The sequence below is a fragment of the Coenobita brevimanus genome, chromosome 69, assembly GCF_032717465.1.
Source record: "Coenobita brevimanus isolate Jiangsu-jjx chromosome 69, ASM3271746v2, whole genome shotgun sequence".
NCBI lineage: Eukaryota > Metazoa > Arthropoda > Malacostraca > Decapoda > Coenobitidae > Coenobita > Coenobita brevimanus.
The window spans coordinates 25,667,696-25,686,914 of NC_137022.1; the positions used below are offsets into that span (position 1 = coordinate 25,667,696).

General features: G+C 43.2%; 1 protein-coding gene across 1 annotated transcript in view; it reads right to left on the reverse strand.

Moving 5' to 3' along the window:
• Positions 1-16,030, reverse strand: part of shop (sulfite oxidase) — a 30,232-nt gene extending 14,202 nt beyond the window's left edge. The window contains exons 1-4 of the mRNA XM_080277356.1: positions 16,026-16,030; positions 15,297-15,522; positions 14,368-14,606; positions 306-484 (exon numbers count right to left, since the gene is read on the reverse strand). Coding sequence (XP_080133482.1) covers positions 306-484; positions 14,368-14,606; positions 15,297-15,522; positions 16,026-16,030 — 649 coding nt within the window. The remainder of the gene's footprint in view (positions 1-305; positions 485-14,367; positions 14,607-15,296; positions 15,523-16,025) is intronic.
• Positions 16,031-19,219: the final 3,189 nt, after the last annotated feature.

Consider the following 19,219-nt stretch of genomic DNA (forward strand, 5'->3'; position numbering starts at 1 on the left):
ATCAGCAGCTGGGTGTGCATAGCACTGACCCATTCATGCATGGAATACCGTACTGTGAGAGACTGATAAACCTTATACTGATTCTCAAAACAAAGAACATGAGTAATCTGGAGTGAATCCATCCATCCATCCATCACCCAATCCTACATTGCCCCATGAGGAGAATAGGAGTCCAGGGCTAGGCAGTTGGTTCTGACATTTAAGATGAGAGTGAAACACAACTTAATTCATTAGCAACTTCACAAGAAAACAAATTGAAAATCACTTAAGATAATGAGTACCTGCAGTTATGTGTCTATGGTTACCTGTGCGATTGTTGTAGCTGACCCAGAGTGCAACCCCTGCCCCGACCCCAATCAAGGAGGTGATCACATGTCTTTTGTGTCGGGTGAAGGCATCTCCCTCCTCCCTGTGGTGCTGATGGTGGGTGTGTCGCATGGCACTACATGCGATGCTCGGCATGCCAACAGAGCGAACCACCAGCCTATGTACAAAGATCCTCAGTCATGATGGCTGTGTCTAACCCCCCAAGTTCAGAGTCTATCTTGAGTTGAATTTATACTGCCTGGAGATAGCTAGCATCCATTAAAAAGGCATAATTTCACTGAAGGGATTAAACTTTTAAAAACAGTGTCCCGCAATTCTGTACCATACTCACCTATGCAGCACCATACGGGACATCATCATCACCAGTCACTGTAATGAAGCCCACAATCACATTAGAGCAGCAGTATTAATGCCTTTGCCACAATGTTGTCTTCTTTTTATAACCATACCACCAGACAATTTATTCAGCAATTTTATATACAGAAACCTTATTAATAAAGATATGAACCAGGGTTATACTTAATTTGTCCAAAATGACAGCAGTAATGTACAGTAATTAAAAAAAAAAAAAAAATCATATGTGGAAGACTTAAGAAAAGGTAGGTACCGTAACAGCAGAGTCTGAACGACATTCCAAAGGTGATTTTGGATACAACAAAAAGATTTACGCCAAATGAAGAAAAGTTATGCAAAGTTTGCAAAGCATGACAGACTGAGCCAGCAACTTCTGGTGTCTCCCTTGTGGCCCCTGGATGCAGGAGAAAGTTGCTGCCTTTATTATTTTGTGCTGCTTTTGTCAAACTGAGCCCATAAAGGCATTACAATAGGACACCAAAATATCTTACCGCACAACAATGCATCTAATGTGTCGCCTGCATCATTGAGAAAGGAACCTTGAAAATATTTGACACACCACCCACATCAAGCTCCATTAGGTCAACTGATATGGCAATTTACTGACTGTTTACTGTAATAATTGTTTACTGTAATGGAAAGCTGGTGATCTAGTGAATTATGATGCTCTACCCTGATGCAGCTCATAAGGGGTGTGATTCCAAGAGGTGATTGAAGTGTATTGTTTATGAACTGCCACTCTGAGGTGAGTGGCTGGTCACTCTTCCCTTAATGTCTGGACTGAGTAGCCAAGTCCTGGGCCCCTGTGCCCTTGATGTGGCAATAAAAGATGAAGCAAAAGAAATATAAAGAAAACCTTACTCATCATGTAAATTGCTGGAGATGCCTTGTAAACACATCATGACCCCAAGACTGGCCACTCATGAGAGTGTTGGGTGAAAGAGAAGACTGTGAAGGGATGAGTAATGAGTAGTGACACAGGGAAGGAGAGAAGGGCAATAATGTAGGGAGAGATGAGATAAGAGGGAGAGGATGGATACAGGAGTGCTAGGTATGGAAGGAGGAAAGGAAGAGAGGAATGAGTGGGTAAGGGGGGGAGGGAGAGGTACGATGATCAGAAGGAAGAGGTGGAACAAGGGAGGTGGAAGGGGAGAGATAAGGAATGATTGTGTGAGAGAGTAGATAGGAAAGGGGGAATGAGGTGGGAGAGGTAGGGAAGGAATGAGGTAAAAATGAAGCTTGAGTGAGGGAGGCAGGGACAGATGGAGGACTGAGAGATGCAAAGGCACACCACCAGTGCAAAACTGGACAATGAAGTGACATCAGTAGGCAAACCAGGCCAAACACACCACATACATTTGGGACTCCACCATTATTTTTTTATTTTGCCTGTTCCTCTATTCTTGTTACTGACTTTCCCTTTTATTCCCCTTCTTCTCTTGTTTACTTAAAAAAAAAAAAAGTATGGTACTATACTGTAGTATGAAAAATACCTCAATGCAATGTTTGTGAGGTGTAACTGAAAAATCTGTGACAGATTGTATGCACAGAGTGAAAAATATCTCACATCAATTAATATGTGTCAAATAAGTAAGAGTGAAAAATATCTCAATGCAATGCCACACGGGTGAAACAGAGATAAATACAGTATGTACCGTAAGAATCATGTACAAATACAGTGAAATGTATCACAATTCAGGGGCTAAGAGGTATCGTTAATTTCATTTCATTTACAAAGGCTCCAACATCCTTGCATGTGTCAGCCTAGGTTAATAAAATGACAGCTTTACATGCTGCTTGATCTCTAGCAGTCTCCTTATTAAGTTACTTATCTGAGGTCACACACTTTCTTTTTTTTTTTTTTTTTTAACAATCTGCCTCTTGCTACCCTACCCTCACCATTTACACCTCTCATCCTCTGCACCAAGTAGTCATCCTCCATCCTCTCCACAAGCCCAAACTGTCTCAATCTACCCCTTCTCACCAAAGCATTAATACATTCAAGTCCCATCCTACCTCTCAATTCTACATTCACAATCTCCCCTGGCCCGTCATTCAAGGATTCATTGTACATCCATCTAATCACTACTATCTCTGTACACATGATCCTATGAACATTCTTTTCCTTTACTTCCCCAGTCTCACTACCATATAGCATTACACTCCTCACACATGCTGCATATGAGGACCCCTTGGCATGGAGGGAGAGCCTCCTCAATGTCAGGAAAGGCAGCAGCTCTCTGAACTTCTTCCAATCACTCCATACTCTAGCCTCAACTCCAGCACACAAAATGTCCCCCAATTAACAAAACTCCTCCACACACTCTACAGACTTTCCAGTATGGAAAATCCTTTCCCACCTCTCAATCTCTGCATGCTCCCTCTTACACACTGCACACACAAAATCTGCATTATTTTGCCAGCTACCTCTAATACCACTACACTTCTTATGCACCCACTTATCACAAATGCTGCATAAAATACAGTAGAGTTACTTCCCACACACTTGTGGCCAGCTGCACATAACTGCACTCCCTCTGCAATGATGGTACCACCACCAGCCCTAGATTTCATCACTTGTTTTATCCACATTTACTCTTAAACTCTTATACCCCATTCCACCTCTCCACTTTAAATCATTCCTCCACTTTTCTTTTATTCTCCGAGATTAACACCAAGTCATTGGCACACAACATCTCCCACAGGAGTCCAGATCTGAAGTCATATGAGGAGCTTCAAGCACTATGATAAGGGGTTTAAAACTGACACTAGATGCACACCAATATTCATAGAAAACTATCTATCTATCTATCTATTTATTGCCAGACGCCTCAATCCCGTTTGGGGTGGCCACAAACAAATCGCCTCCAAGTCGCCCTGTCCCCCGCCATTTCACTACCCTGCTCCCCACTCACACCCCCCTCTCTCATATACCTCTCCACCCCATCCCTCCATCTCATCCTCGGTCTCCCCCTCCCTCTTCCACCCTCCACCTCACTCACATACACTCTCTTCGTCAGTCTTTCACCCTCCATCCTCTCCACATGGCCAAACCACCTCAGTGTGTTCCTCACAACGCTTCCTATCACATCCACATCAACACCACAACGCTCCTTTATATAGAAAACTCATCACTGAAAATTTCGTTCACTCTCACCTGGGTGCAAGCATCCTTGAAAACTGGCATTACCACTTATCAGCCACTCCTCAATCACAAACTTTCTCATTATCCACTTCCCTAAGAACTCTGTCAAAGACCTCCTCCAAATCAACAAAAATCAATTTTGAAAAATAAAGCTTTCTCTTTTTTCCCTATATACTTTTCCTGAAGCTGCTGGACAATAGATAGTGCATCGCTGATAGCTTTGCCTGACATAAACCCAAACTGCACCTCATCAATATTCACCCTTTCTCTTATAATATCTCCCAGGACTCTCTCCGGTACCATCATTATCTGATTTTAAAGTTTTATCCCTTTATAATTTCCTCATTCCAGGAAATCATCCTTACCCTTATATACATTTATATGACTGAGATCTATCTATCTATCTATTGCCAGACGCCTCAATCCCGTACGGGGTGGCCACAAACAAATTGCCTCCACGTCGCCCTGTTCCCTGCCATTTCACTGCCCTGCTCCCAACTCAATCCCCCCTCTCTCATATACCTTTCCACCCCATCCCTCCATCTCATCCTCAGCCTCCTCCATCCTGAGATAAATGTATGTTAAATAAAAGTAGACTGAAAATTATCATATTTGTTGGCTACTTAACCAAACCCTGGATCACCTTCCATATCACGAGTTTGCTTGGCCATGAAAAACACTGGAGAGTCTTTAGGTAGGAACTAAAATTAAAATAAATTAACGTGGTGGTAGGTGGGGACGCTCACCATCCATTCACTCAATGTAGTGCTGTTTTCAGGTGTCTGCCCTTCCCTCTCTTCCTTCCTCTTCTGTCTTTCTTTCCTTCATTCTTTCTTCTTCCATCCATTTATGGATGACTCTACACTGAGTGACAAGCCAAATGGTTTCCTGTACACCAGGAAACCATTTACTGCACTAGGTGGTAACCATATAACCAAATTATGGCACCTGGTGGTTTAGTAGGTAATTATGGAACTCCAATCAGACTGTGCAAGTGAAGGTTTATATCCATGGGGTGGCTAGGGTTTATTGCTCACGTAATGCCACTCAGAGAAGAGTGAGCCTGGTCACTCTCATCTTAAATATCAGCACAGACTTGCCTAGTCCCGGGCTCCTATGCTCCTTATGGGGCAACACAGAATCTGAAGAAGAATGAAACAAATGAATGAATGAAACTCTGATCAGGTTGGCATGAAATAGGAGCAATAATATCTTTAATCAAAGTCTGTATTGTGTCTCCCTGCGTACTGCGAGATGCCTCAATCCCATAAAGGGTGGCCTCACACAAATCACCTCTGTCACTAACATGTTGTGCACTCTCTTTCAGCCTCCCTCTCTCATATAACTCTCCATTACATTCTTTCATTTTATCCCTGGTTTCCCCCCTCCTCCACCTCAGTCACACTTTCAGTCAGTCTCTCATTCTTTATTAATGCATGAACTACCAGAGGCATCTCCAAAGCAGAATCATATAATTTGGAAGTAGCAAAAATAAAGAGAAGCTGAATCATATCATTAGGAAGCAGCAAAAAGAGACTTGAAAATTTATGGGATTCAATGGGTTATATAATTCGAGGAACATAATTTCTAAGAGTATGGGGTGATGTCTGGAGGAAGGAGGGGAGGGATGTAACAGGAATGAGGGAGGGAGGGAAGGTGAGACAGGAAGGAAGGAGGGAAGGGAAGGGTGACAGGGTATAGAGAGAGAGAGAGAGAGACAGACAGACAGACAGACAGACAGACATAGAATATGGGAGTGGGGGTGGAGGGAGAGGTGAACAGAGCATGAGGATGGGATGAGTGAGTAAGGAAGATGGAAGAAGGGAGGAAGGGATGAGAGAGTAGGGAGGGATGATGGTGGTAGGAAAGAAGGAAGGAGGGATGGATGAAATGGGGGGGGGGGGAAGGACAGGTGGGCAAGTAAAAATGAGTTGTGGAGAGGAGAGAAGAGGAGTGATGGAGGAAATGGCTGAGAGAGAATAGGGAGTTGAGAACAAGGGAGTTTGGGTCAGAAGAGCAGGGAGGAAGAAAGGAAAGTAGGACAGAATAGGTCAGGGGAGGGAATGTGAAAGAGTAAAAAATTTTGGGAGGAAGAGATGAGACAGGAGGGAGTGAAAGATTAAGTGGGAGGAAGGGAAGGAGGGAAAGAGAGAAAAGCTGGGAGGTGTTTGACCTTAACATCTTCCCCAATCAGTATGCATAAATAAGAAAGGGTGGTACCAGGCAGAATAATCAAACAATGCTTGAACTGAGTCAGCATGTACCCCACCAGACTTCAGCATTTTTTTTTTAGTACAGTACCTGGGCTCTTATGGCTAATTTTCAATTGGCTGTAACTGTTTGGTGCCAGCAGAAATAGAATAGTATGTACAAGTCAGTTTATAACACTAATTATCTTATATTCAAATTCATTTATGTATCAGTAACTATTGGCACAAATACAATGGTGTGTAGTTGTAAAAAAAAAAAAAAAAAAAAAAGGAGGGGGAACTCCGGATTAATCCTCTGACTGCACAATATTTTTATAATATGATTTTACAATGTTTATGAGCTCAGGTAAAAAAAAAAATAAATAAATAAATCCTATCTTCAATAACTGTCTGGCCAATAATTACAAACTTTGTATTGTCTTCCATCTAGGACCAAATAACTTTCTTCATCTTGAAAAAACCTGCAGTAGAAGGATAAAAGGATAAAGGGTTTACTAATAAACCAAACCCAAAACACATTCTTACACAGCCTATAAGGTCTTGCTTGCAATGACGTTATGCATCAATGGGAATTTAGAACTATCTATCGCAAGACGCCTTAATCTCGTAAGGGCCTCCAGGTCGCCTTGTCCCCCACCATTTTCTTGCTCTGCTCCCAGCTCACACCTCCTTCTCTCATAATCCTCTCCACTCAATTCCTCCACCTCATCCTTGGCCTCCCCTTCCCTCACCCCCCATCCACCTCATCCACATACACTCCCCTCATTAGTCTCTCGCTCTCTATCCTTTCCACATGGCCAAAGCACCTCAATGTATTTCTAATGCTTGCTATCACATCCACATGCACACCACAATGCTCCTTCACTTCCTCATTTGTCTGTCTGTCTCTCCATGTAACTCCACATGCTCCTCTCAAAAAACTCATTTCCACTGCTCTCACTCTTGACTTGTGTCTTTCCAACAAGGTCCAGGCTTCACTTCCATACGTTAGAGATGGTGTAACAATACTATCATGCAGTGACTTTTTTTTACTTCTATGCTCATTTCTCTATTGATTATCACTGCTTTCAAAGAACAAAGAACCAGCAACCTTACTTCCTTGCTGTACCCTTTCAAGCACTTCACCCTCCAAACTTCCATCCTTACTCATCACACTACCCCAGTACTTAAATGCACTCACATTTTCCATTTCTTCATCATCCAGCCTCACTGTACATTCAGTGGCTTCATTTCTCTCGAAGACCATAACTTTACTCTTTCCTACATTCACCTTTAGATTCCATTTCTTATACACTCTCCCAAACTCATTCACTAAGCCTTGCAGTTCCCCTTCATCTTCACTTAACACAGTATCATCTGCAAACAACAGTACCAGAAGTTTCCGAACACTGTCCTCTCTCATTAGGGCTGCTCCAACATCCACTTAGGGTAACACAGTAAATTCATGTACTGTACAGCCCTGAGTAAAAGTTTGCCATTACTTCTCTGCCAGCTGTGACATCGCAAGGTGCCACATGAGCCTTTTTTTTTGTAATACCTGCAGTAATATGAACTCCAAAACAAAAGTGTCAGATAGAGGATACTCTCATTTTGGTAGGAATGAGAAGTATGGAAGGCAGAACACAATGCTGGCAGAAAATTCTTGACAAACTGTTGTAATGTACTATACTGTGATTTCAACCACATGGACCTCAAAAACACCTGAGCAGCACAACAACAGGAAGGCACCATGGATATTTTTGCAGGTCTTCTTCCTGATGCAAACACATCCCATTTACACCTGCCTCTTACCACCTTACCTCATATATTCTCACATCCTACAACCATGCCCTAGTTTTAGCATACTGTATCAACCCACAATAAAAGGCATTACAATGTTACAAAGAATTATACCAGTAAATGTAGCTATTGTCTTTTCACTGCTTACCAGCAGCCACGATGTATATTTAGAGACAGCAGTAAGGGCAAGTGACAGTTTTGTCACTATGAGTTGTATGGTACTTTCAGCTCCCTCGGGCAATTCCCGACATCTGCTTTCAGTGCGAAGACATGTATCAGTTAAGCAGTGGACATGGGGACAAGTACTGTACCAACACAGTAATGACACTGCCTGGTACAGTGATAGACTCTGCTTAACCCTTTCACTTGGGTGGTCTTTTTCATTTTCTTCCTATCTCTTCCTGATTTCATTTGACTCAGGAAAGCCTTTTAAACCTAAAGGGGTTGAATATGGCCTTCATTATCTCCTCCACTACCATAGGTCCTTTCTAAGTTGAACAATATTGTCCACAGGTAGCAAGAATATACCCGGTATTGAAAAAAGGACATGACTGACGAGGCTAGTATCATTGTATTTATGTCTCTGAGTCACGCTGTTAGCTCTTGAGATTGACCAGTGTGATGATGTAACATTACAGATGCTTTCAGAACTTTCATATATGAACTTTATTTATTTATTTACTTATTCTTAAACATTTATCGTAGAGTTCATTTTTCAGTGACATTTACTGAATACTGTATGTACAGTAGTACAGTGTACTTACAAAGACCTAATGACAGAAGAAGAAGAATGTACAGTACAGCATTTGGTACATTGCTTTTTCACATTCCATCTATGATCATTATGTTCACCAATGATTTGTACAGATTTGGCCTTGGGTTTGATGACTTGATTTAGCAACCAGCTTTTAACATCATGAACCAGCTTTCAGAAGTACAAGTAATTAAGCTTCTACGTGAGGAAGCAACTACAGTATATGTAAAAATTATAATTTTTGTATTATGTTGCAGCTTGTAACAGATTCCTTTATTTAGCCTTGGTGTAGTCTCTCCTCCCTTAAGGGTCTCCAGTGACCCTTTCAGGATGTAGTAGACATGTTTATTATATTCATGCTTCTGTCAGATGATCTGCTTCTGAGTAGCAGTAACCTTATGTCCACTGTGGACTATGTACAGTACTGTACCAATTTATGTGGACTGAACTTATTTTATCCTTGGTGATCAGAAAGGATGAATACCACCTATGTATCACTTCATGTTGTAAAAATACAGAGTATTCTTGTAGCTATGTCCATGTATTGATTTCATGTTGTTTTGGTCAGCAGTCCACTTCTCTACAAGTGTACCATTACTTGTGTTGCAAGTAGCCTTGACTCAGAACACAGCAGCAGGGAGACAATATGGGAATTTTCTGTTTCCTATGATTTATATCCTACAAAGACTGATGAGCATTACTGTATTACTTCTCACATTGTGTGGTCATTATTTATTTTTTTATTTTTTTTTTTTTACCCCAGCCAAGTAGGTTCTGCCATAATTTAAACCATGCAGCCATGTAATACTGTGTACCTGCATGTACACTGTCAGCAGATGATGCCAAATGTGCACCAACAGCTTGAGTTACTGCTTAGGGTACTGCCTCATGCACGCCTCCACTTGGGTACTACTGTACTTCCCCTTTCATTTTCTAATACCGGACACCTCATGCAATTTGGTGTGTCGGCAGTAGTAAAGGTGCTTTTAAGGTATATCACTGGGTATAATGCGAGTGCCTGTACTGAAACAGCAAAACCCCAGAATATCCCAATATCATTCTGGTATACTGGAATTCAAAGCTATGATACCTCCAAAGCTTAGCCGATACAGTATTGTACAACATTATGCCAAAGAGGACATGGAAAGGCTGCACAGGCTACTGTACTATGGGTCATAAAAGTATTGGTGAACAATATGCGTGAAACATTTGGGACCACAGAACGAAAGTCACTGAAATATTAGTGTCCGACCTACCACATGTTGGTAGCACTAATGCTGGGAGGTGTCTTATATCACCAACTAGCAATACCCTCTTGCAAGCATATAACAAATGTTTTGTTTATATAAACAGACATGGTAATGTCACCAGCTGTTTGAATGTTTTAGGCAGGCATTGGACCCCCCATGCACCGATAATTTTGTGACCCATAGTAAGCCAAGATATTGTCAGTACAGTATACATATACACCCAGGTATATATATATATATATATATATATATATATATATATATATATATACAGTACATGAGACCCATCCTGGGCATTCACTTTCATATTTAATTTTTTTTATGCCAATTTTTGATGCTGAATTCAGTGGTTATATTATTTTCTTGCAGATATGCACTTATTCCACCCCTCTAGGAATATATATATAGCCCTGGAAAGCAGTCAGGACTCTGAAGTTGAATGATGTAGGAAGACTGACCTGCTCACTAGGTTCACTTTATTCTTAATACCAATTATGCTAAGGAGATAGGGACCCCCTCCCCCACCACCACCACTACCTGTACTTGTAAGCAGTTAAAAAGGAAACCAAGAAGAGAACTTGTATTTTTCTTTTTTTAATATAAAGCAGGTATAACCAGAAACATGGGATACACCTGTTTCTTTGCCTTTCCTTCAAAACCAAAATTTTACTAATGACACGAAATTTATTGTAAATTTACATGTGAATTTCAGCCCAAAATTCTTGAGGGTGTGGGGGGGTAAGGAGGAAATACGTCACTTCTGTGGCAATTTAAGTTACGTCATCATTTCTCACACATCACAAAAACTTCTTGCATTTACCAACTACACCCTGCTGACAATGCATTAGTAATCTTAACCCTCAGGAGGCCACATTTTGTATTTTATTTTTGTTGTCTCCTGACGATTTCAATTTCAGAAAGGCCTATCGTATTAAAGGGGTTACTGACGGTTTATTTTGTTCCCACATCGGAAAGTCTTAATGGATTAAAATCGTCCGTATATAGCGACAGTGGATTATATAAAATGTCATCGGAGGTATGTTAACTGCTTGGCTGTCTGAAAATAAGACGATGTCCTAGTTATCTTGTGCCTTGTGAACTTTCAATACTTGTATACTTGTTCTCATTACTGCCGTGTACATATCTTAATGACTCGGTCATACAATATATTTCGTCTACCTCCTCATTAACATCTACTGCATGGTTTACTCACCTGTTGCTGTAACGGGTTGGAACTATATGTCTTATCGCGACAGCAGCAAGATAAAGACTGAAAGTACTCAAACGGTACTTAGGGTACTATCTATCTATTGCCAGACGCCTCAATCCCGTTTGAGGTGGCCAACTTAGGGTACTGTTATCTCTAAATGCTGGCAACGGCTGACAACTAAACCCTTCGCCTTCGGTGACTTCACAGTTCGCCAGTTGCTTCAACCAAAGTACAGTCTCCCTATCAAGTATCGGTGCACATTCGACGCGAAAGACACCAGACGATGGCTTTTGGAAACAACGACGATTTTCTTTTTCCTTGTTGACAAACTCGAGTACTTAATTAAGGATGCTATATATGACTTATTTGCACCATTTTCTAGTCCATATTATTATTATATGTATATAAAAATTATTAAAGATAAATCTGACTGAGAATTCACAATCTATTGCTAATTTCGGGTATCATCGTGCCCTACCTGCGCGATACTTTTTTGTTAAGATAAACGTGCAGGGGTCGGATCTATCTTCGCTCGGGGTTTATTATTCGTAATATTTATATATAGATGAGGACGTGTTAATATACAACAGAGTGAAAAAACTTAGTTTCGGTTCCAGTTTTATTATTGTGTGGTAGCCTTACCAGGGATAACTTTTACAAACTGTTTGTACTTTCTTTGATGTGTGTGATCCGTGAATCCAGCGTCCATGATAAGGGTGATCCTTGAATCCAGCGTCCATGATAAGGGTGATCCGTTAATCTAGCGTCCTTGATCCGTGCTAAGTACAGGGGAAGAAGATCGCACTTTTTTGTGTAACAGCCTTTCGTTCCTGTTATCTCTGGCGTCTTAAGATATCACCGGACAATTTGGTTACGTAAGATCAGTCTTAACCAAGTGCTTAAAAAGCATCTTTGGCAGGAAACTACTTAGCCTGTCAGTCAGTGTAGTGTCAGAGAGAGAGAGAGAGGGGGGGGTGGATGAAGCACTACATCGAATGAGTGGAAAATACTTCGTAGGCGCCCATACGAACTACTCATATGCGTAGTTATGCAATTGATCATATCGTCGCTTAGCAACATATGTTTGTAAACAAAGCAGCGGAGGCGAGAGACCCACCTGGTTTACTCACCTGGCTGGCTACCCTTTCTTTGCACTGGTTAATTAGGCAGTGAAAGGAGCCACATACAGGAAAACAAGGGTAGCACAAATATGCAGATCTATCTGTCTATCTATTGCCAGACGCCATAATCCCGTAAGGGGTGGCCATTTGACTTTGAGTTATTGTATTTGTTTTACGGGGAGGGGCACTAACTCTCCACCAACCCACTTGTTGACACGTATGGAGCACATATGGTTTGGTTATATGGTTACCACCCAGCGTTGTAAATGGTTTCTTGACTTACAGGAAACCATGTGGCTTGTCACTCAACGTAGAGCCACCTGTAAAGAAAAGAAATGCAATAAGAAGTGACAGGAAAGATGGGAGAAACTGGAAGAGAGGAGGGAAGGCACACAAAAAGAATGATAAAGGCTAAGGATGAAGTAGGCAGCACTACATCGAGAGGTACGCCAGTCAAATGGGACAGCAAAGGCAATATAATATGATCAGTGGGAAAGACTGTTATGTACCTTAAGCGGAGTAAAATAATATTAACAAGGTGTATTACCAGGAAATTCTGTTATTGCAGTGAATAGGGAAATTTCAAAGCAGAGTATATAGAGAGGAAAGGTGGGTTAATGGTCAGTGGTCAATGGGGGACGAGAGCTAAATGAAAAGGTTAGGTATGAGTCTAGTCAGGAAACTGATAAAGAAGAGGGCCTAGAAAAGAATGTAAGGTTGACTTAAATGAACAAATTGAACTCAGAGCAACAATATCATCAGGTAAAGAGTTCCACAGACTGACGCACCTAATCGAGAAAAACCTCCTCCTAGCCTCTTAAGAGCTATGAGAGCGAAGAATCTTAAATCTATGCCCTCGCGTGCCCACAAATTTCAGCAGGATGAATACTACAATCACGATGAAAAATTGTCCAATATATTAGCAAATCTGCACGTAATAAACGCCCATGTACAGAGTACAAATCAAGAATCCTAAGTCGTTCACCGTAAGGAAGTTCGGTTAGTCCTCCTATAAGACGAGTCCAAGATCTCTGTACTGATTCCAGTAAACGATCACCCACAGAGCCAGTGTTCCACACACAAGAGGCATACTCCAACAAAGGTCTAATATGTGTTTTGTACAAGGTAAGCATAAAGTCCTGTGATCTACAAAGAGTACAACTTAGAAAATTGGCAGACAACCCAGAAACTTGTTAACAATAAAACCTGATATGAAGATGGAATCTAAGGGAGGAGTCCACCAAAACACCAAGATCCTTGTGAGAGTCGACCAAGGATATTACATGACCCTGGAGGTGGTATTCAGATAAAGTACCAATGTGCTTGTTATGCCGGGTGTAAAAAGTCCGACCTCCCGTCCTAAAAACGCCCGCGACTGAGCGGGGTCCTCTTTCCGGATCGGAAGTAAAGCACCAACAAAAGGGGCAGGGCGTAAAAACTCGGCAGTATACCTTAGCACATCTATTGTCTTAATTCAAACACCTTACAATACAAGGACATTAGCTTAAGAGACACTGGATACAGAATGGACAGGGTGACAGAGTTGCTTTTCAGATATAAAGTGTACACAAGCACAATTGTGATGTCGAGGGCAAAACATAGATATTGTCAGCCACTAGAGCACGGTATAGGAGTTGAAGTTAGGGCACAACTGTCATTTAATATATTCAACAGGATACACTGTACGAGGATGGAATGAAGGGTCAGATTGATAAATATTACTATACACTATAGCACGCGAGCCGCGGCACACGAGATTGTCACTTAGCCGCGGCGACACTACTTTACTGGTTGGTCTCTGTCCATCTCGGGTCTCTGTCCATCTCGGGTCTCTGTCCACATCATTTTAGTATATCACAGTTGCCTTACTATTCGTGCTCACTGACCCTTGATTTCTGCCCTTATATTTATATGCACTGTTCGTCACTTTATATTATATTCTTACGATTCTACTGTCACTTTTACTTCTGTCTCATTCACTTAGTCTTGGGGACGACTTGAGAGGTGAGGTAAAGTCGTCACTAGGCCCCTCGTCCTGGGGTTAACAGATGGCACCCGGGCGTGGGAGGGGGCCCCTCTGGAGAGCTCTCCTGCAGGAGACAATGCACTGCTCTCCGGGGCATCACTGCCCGAGCCTGCTTCGTCCGTAGGGTGCAGGGAGCCCCTTCCGTCTGCAGGCCTCGACCTGATAGGTGGCCCTCGGGGCTGGGGCCAAACAACTTCAGGAGGCGGGCCTGCCGCCTAGTACTCCGGGCGGAGGGCCAACGGGGAGTGGAGCCCAAGCGATCTCGCCTTGGGGTCCGCTGGCTAGCCCTGGGGGACCGGGTACTGCGGTCGCCACCAGAGCGGGGCACCGTCAGGAACAGACTGCGGCACCTCTCCTGTCGGGCGTCCGTCAGCGGCCGGCGTCGTCCAGGGGCTGGCTGCAGGGCAGGAACAGGACCTCGCCACCACTCCTGGAACGGCAGCACCTCCGGGGAGCCACACCTGGAGGGAGAGAGTGAAGGGCGTCCCACACAGCCGAGAGGTAGTGAGCCGGCCGCGCAAGGGACCTTCTCCTCCGGGGGAACCCTAGAGAATGCAGATGAAGGGCATATGGTGGCCGCTCCTTCCCCCACACGTATGGTGGCCGTTGTGGCGGTTCCACAGTCTCTAAGGGTAGCAGCAGAAGGACGTACGGTGGACGTTCCTTCCCCGGTATGTACGGTGTCCGTGACCGCGGTGCTGCTCCCGAAGGAAGTAGAGGCAGATAAGGGACGTAGGGTGGCCATTCCCTCCCCTACACGTACTGTGGCCGTGACCGCGGAGCTACTCCCGCAGGAGGAGGAGGAGGCGGTGGATGAGGGACGTACGGTGGCCGTTCCCTCCCCGACATGTACTGTGGCCGTGGTCGCGGTTCCACTCCTCCTTCCTTTGCCAGTCGGTGCGCGCTCAATAGCTAACGCTCCGAGGCCGTCTCCAGATGTGGCTGTAGCTGAGGGGAGTACTGTGGCCGCTCCCTCCCCGGTACGTACTGTGGCCGTGACCGCGGAGCTACAGGGGGAAGCAACTGAGGGGCGTACTGTGACCGCTCCCTCCCCGGTACGTACTGTGTCAGTGACCGCGGTGTTGCTTGGGACTGAATCTGGAGCAGTCCCACCCCGAACCTGGTGAGGGCTGCTCCGTCCGTGAGGTCGTCTCTCATTCCTGCGTTGTTGTCGTTGGGTCGGTTGGGAGGAAGAGGGACTCAAGATAGGGGCGCCACGGTGCCCTTCTCGCTCTGGGTCAATCTCACACTGACCTGGCCCGCCGTGATGTCCTCCTGGGGTGGTGGTGGGACTGCGGTTCGGCAGCGGGGTGGGTGGTCCGGCGGCGGCGGTGTGTATTTTAGTGCTATAACATGCCACAGTGCCACGTTAAAACCTCAGGGCCACACATTTGTCCGTATTACGATCGAGTGAAGCTTGAACGTTGTTGGAAGGACACAAGTCAAGAGTGAGAGCAGTGGAAATGAGTTATTTAAGAGGAGCCTGTGGAGTCACATGGAGAGACAGGCTGACGAATGAGGATATAAAGGAGCGTTGTGGTGTTGATGTGGATGTGATAGGAAGCGTTATGAGGAACACACTGAGGTGGTTTGGCCATGTGGAGAGGATGGAGGGTGAAAGACTGACGAAGAGAGTGTATGTGAGTGAGGTGGAGGGGGAAAGAGGGAGGGGGAGGCCGAGGATGAGATGGAGAGATGGGGTGGAGAGGTATATGAGAGAGGAGGGTGTGAGTTGGGAGCAGGGGAGTGAAATGTCGGGGGACAGGGCGACTTGGAGGCGATTTGTTTGTGGCCACCCCAAACGAGATTGAGGCGTCTGGCAATAGATAGATAGATAGACGATCGAGACCCCATGATTCGGCAACTGTGCAGATATTATCTACGTTATTCTGACAAGATGTAGTACCTAAAGCCAGTGACAAGGGTCAAGACGGACAGTACCTTACGTAAATCTTGATATCTTCAGCAAAAATCTTACAATTATTCAAAATAGAGGATGGCAAATGATTGACATATATTAAGAAGAGTAATGGCCCCAAGACAGAACCAGTAACAAAGTCGTAAGTCAGTAACAGCTGATCGTCAACTGCCCTTCCTCGTCTAAAGCCAAATTGATCAATGGAAGGTATGCCATTTTGTTCAAGATAGTTGTAAATATGTTCGGCCACAATTCTCCATAGTCTTAGAACATACAGAAGTAAAGCTAATAGGCCTGTAATTCAATGGGGCAGCACGGGAGCCTTTCTTAAAGATAGGTATTATTACTGAGACCTTCCACACTGCTGGGAGCAAGCCATCACTCATACTAGTCATGAAAATTTTGAACATAGGATAGGCTAAAGATGGGCATGATTTGAGCAGTCTGGGGCGTAGGCCATCGGGTCCCATACTTGAGCTGGTGTCTAGCACTGCAAGTCTTTTGGACACAACAAAGTCTCGTGTTCCCAAGAAATGAAGAAAGGAAGATCCAGTCTGACTCTGACTACTTGGAGTTCCGTTTAGACTGTCTCAATAGGATGCCCAGGATTCTCTAGACCTTGGGTGTACCATTACCACAGAAAAACCGTTACTCGGGATCGGGATAGTTTGTAAGGTCTCGGGACAGTTCGCCCAGTCAGGGCAATTCCCCGTAAAAAAAAAAAAATAAAAAAAATAAAAAAAAAATAAAAATGGGACGATTCCCCATCAGGAATCGCCTTCTGGACCATTCCCTTAAATGAACCTCTTACATGCATTATATCATATGAATAATGCAGAAAAATGATGTAAACATGTAAGTCTGAGAATCTCATTCTCTTGTGTCCTAAACTAACAGTAAGCTTTACCAATATCACCACTTGAACAGAAAGCTGGCTTAGACCTGCAGTGGTAAGACGGAAGTGCTGCTTGGTTGCACTGTAGCCTATAACCTTCGCCACTAAAGTGAATGAGGTTTTCCTCTGATATTTTATTTCCAGTTTTTCTTGATACAGACCTGTAGGAATCTAACAACCTCGGTGTCTAACAAAAATTCTGTTACTATGCTCCATACACCTGTCACTCATAGCAGCAAGAGCTTAACTGAATCTAGCTGTCGCTCCATATCGGTATGCTTCCAGTTCATGAAATATTTGCACTGCCTAAAGGCCCTTAGAAAAAGCTTTCTTCATCCACCCACCATCCTTTTTTTTTTTTTTTTTTTTTTTTTTTTTTTTTTGGGGGGGGGGGGGCCCCCCATCTGGAGCGTTGGAGACCAGAATAGGTTGCCTGTTCGGTCCCACCATTTAATCCTTCACGTTCTCCTGAATTACGTGACCTATAAACTCCTACCACCAACCCCAGATAGAAGCTCATATCAGGCTCCATCTGGTTGCAGCATCTTAACCTACTAACCACCAGGCATTAATTGGTTATATGGCTGCCACCCAATGTAGAAAATGGTTTCCTGGGTTATAGGAAACCATCTGAATCGTCACTTAAGGCAGAGTAACCCGATGGCAGCACTACATCCAGTGAATGGATGATGGGCACCCTTACCTACCACAAAGACTTCTATACTTATCAATTCCATGTCACATTATACACAGTCATTACTCAACATAGCTAGTTCATCTCACGCTATGCCCATGCCTAGATCAGCCCGTCCTCCACTTCATTAATCCACATCCTACTCCACCAGTCATTATAAGTGAATAAGCACACCAATTCCATTCTACACAATACTATATAACACACTTTACTCCAATTTCACATAAGAAGAAAGAGAATAACTGCAGAAAGCAGGCTGATCTATTCTAGGCAGATCCCATTAAAGTGTGACTAGACTACGAGAACAGGACAAAGATAGTAAAGAAGGCACTTCTGCCCACCACACCTACCAATTTAAGTGGCAAGAAAAACAGAAGTGATAAGGAAGGACAAAAATTTTGCATGAAAGGACGATTAGAAAGTATATAGGCCCTATTACCATTGCGGGGATTAGAAAAAAGTATGAGTAATTAGCCTAAACAGCGACTTAGACAAACTTTATGCTCATGTTTGAACCTCTTCCATACGATGACGTTTATAATTCAGTCTTGGTTCATACACAGATGTTACTTGCTTTTGGAAAGGTCTTTCATATTAAAAGGGTTAGTGAAGGTTACGACTTATCTTTCAGGTTTTAAAGGTGTCTCCCTTGTTTATTTAGACTGTCCATTAGTAGCAATAATTTATCGTAAAAGACACCACCTTAGTGAACAGGTTGGGTCATGCCTATCTAGCCTATTCTTGAAACTCTTAATGTGAGAAAAACATGTATTTTCACCACTGGATGACTTATTCCACTCATCCATTGCTCTATTTCCAAACCAGTGCCGATCTATCTCCTTACTAAAATGGATTTTTGTTTTTTCTGGTCTAAAACCATCTGTTCCAGTTCTGTCCTGGCTGCTTACTTTTAAAGCCCTTGCAAATATATGCAAATATACTCATTTAATTTTTTCAACCACTTAAACACCTCAATTAAACCACCCCTTGCTATATGCTTTTCAATTAAGTGCAAATATAATCTTTTCAGCCAGTTTACAAGTCGAAAGTCCCTTAATAAAGTCTAGGTGTGGTGCCCTCAGGATCCTAGAACTCTCCCTCTTATTAATTTCTGAAGTATCTGATTTACATTCAGTATCTACAATATATAGATCTACAATCTATCTATTGTAGATACTGAATGACTGAATGGATGTTGGAGCAACCCTAATGAGCAATGAGAGGGCAGTGTCTGGAAACTCCCAGTACTGATGTTTGCAGATGATACTGTATTGTTAAGTGAAAAGGAAGAGGAACTGCAATGCTTTGTGAATGAGTTTGGGAGAGAGTTTAAGAAACAGAATCGAAAGGTGAATATAGGGAAGAGTAGAGTTATGGTCTTCAACGGAAATGAAGCCACTGAATGTGCAGAGGCTGGATGAGGAGGAAATGGAAAATGTGGGTGCGTTTAAGTACTTGGGTATTGTGATAAGCAAGGATGGAAGTTTGGAGGGTGAAATGCTTGAAAGGGTACAACAGGGAAGAAAGGTTGCTGGT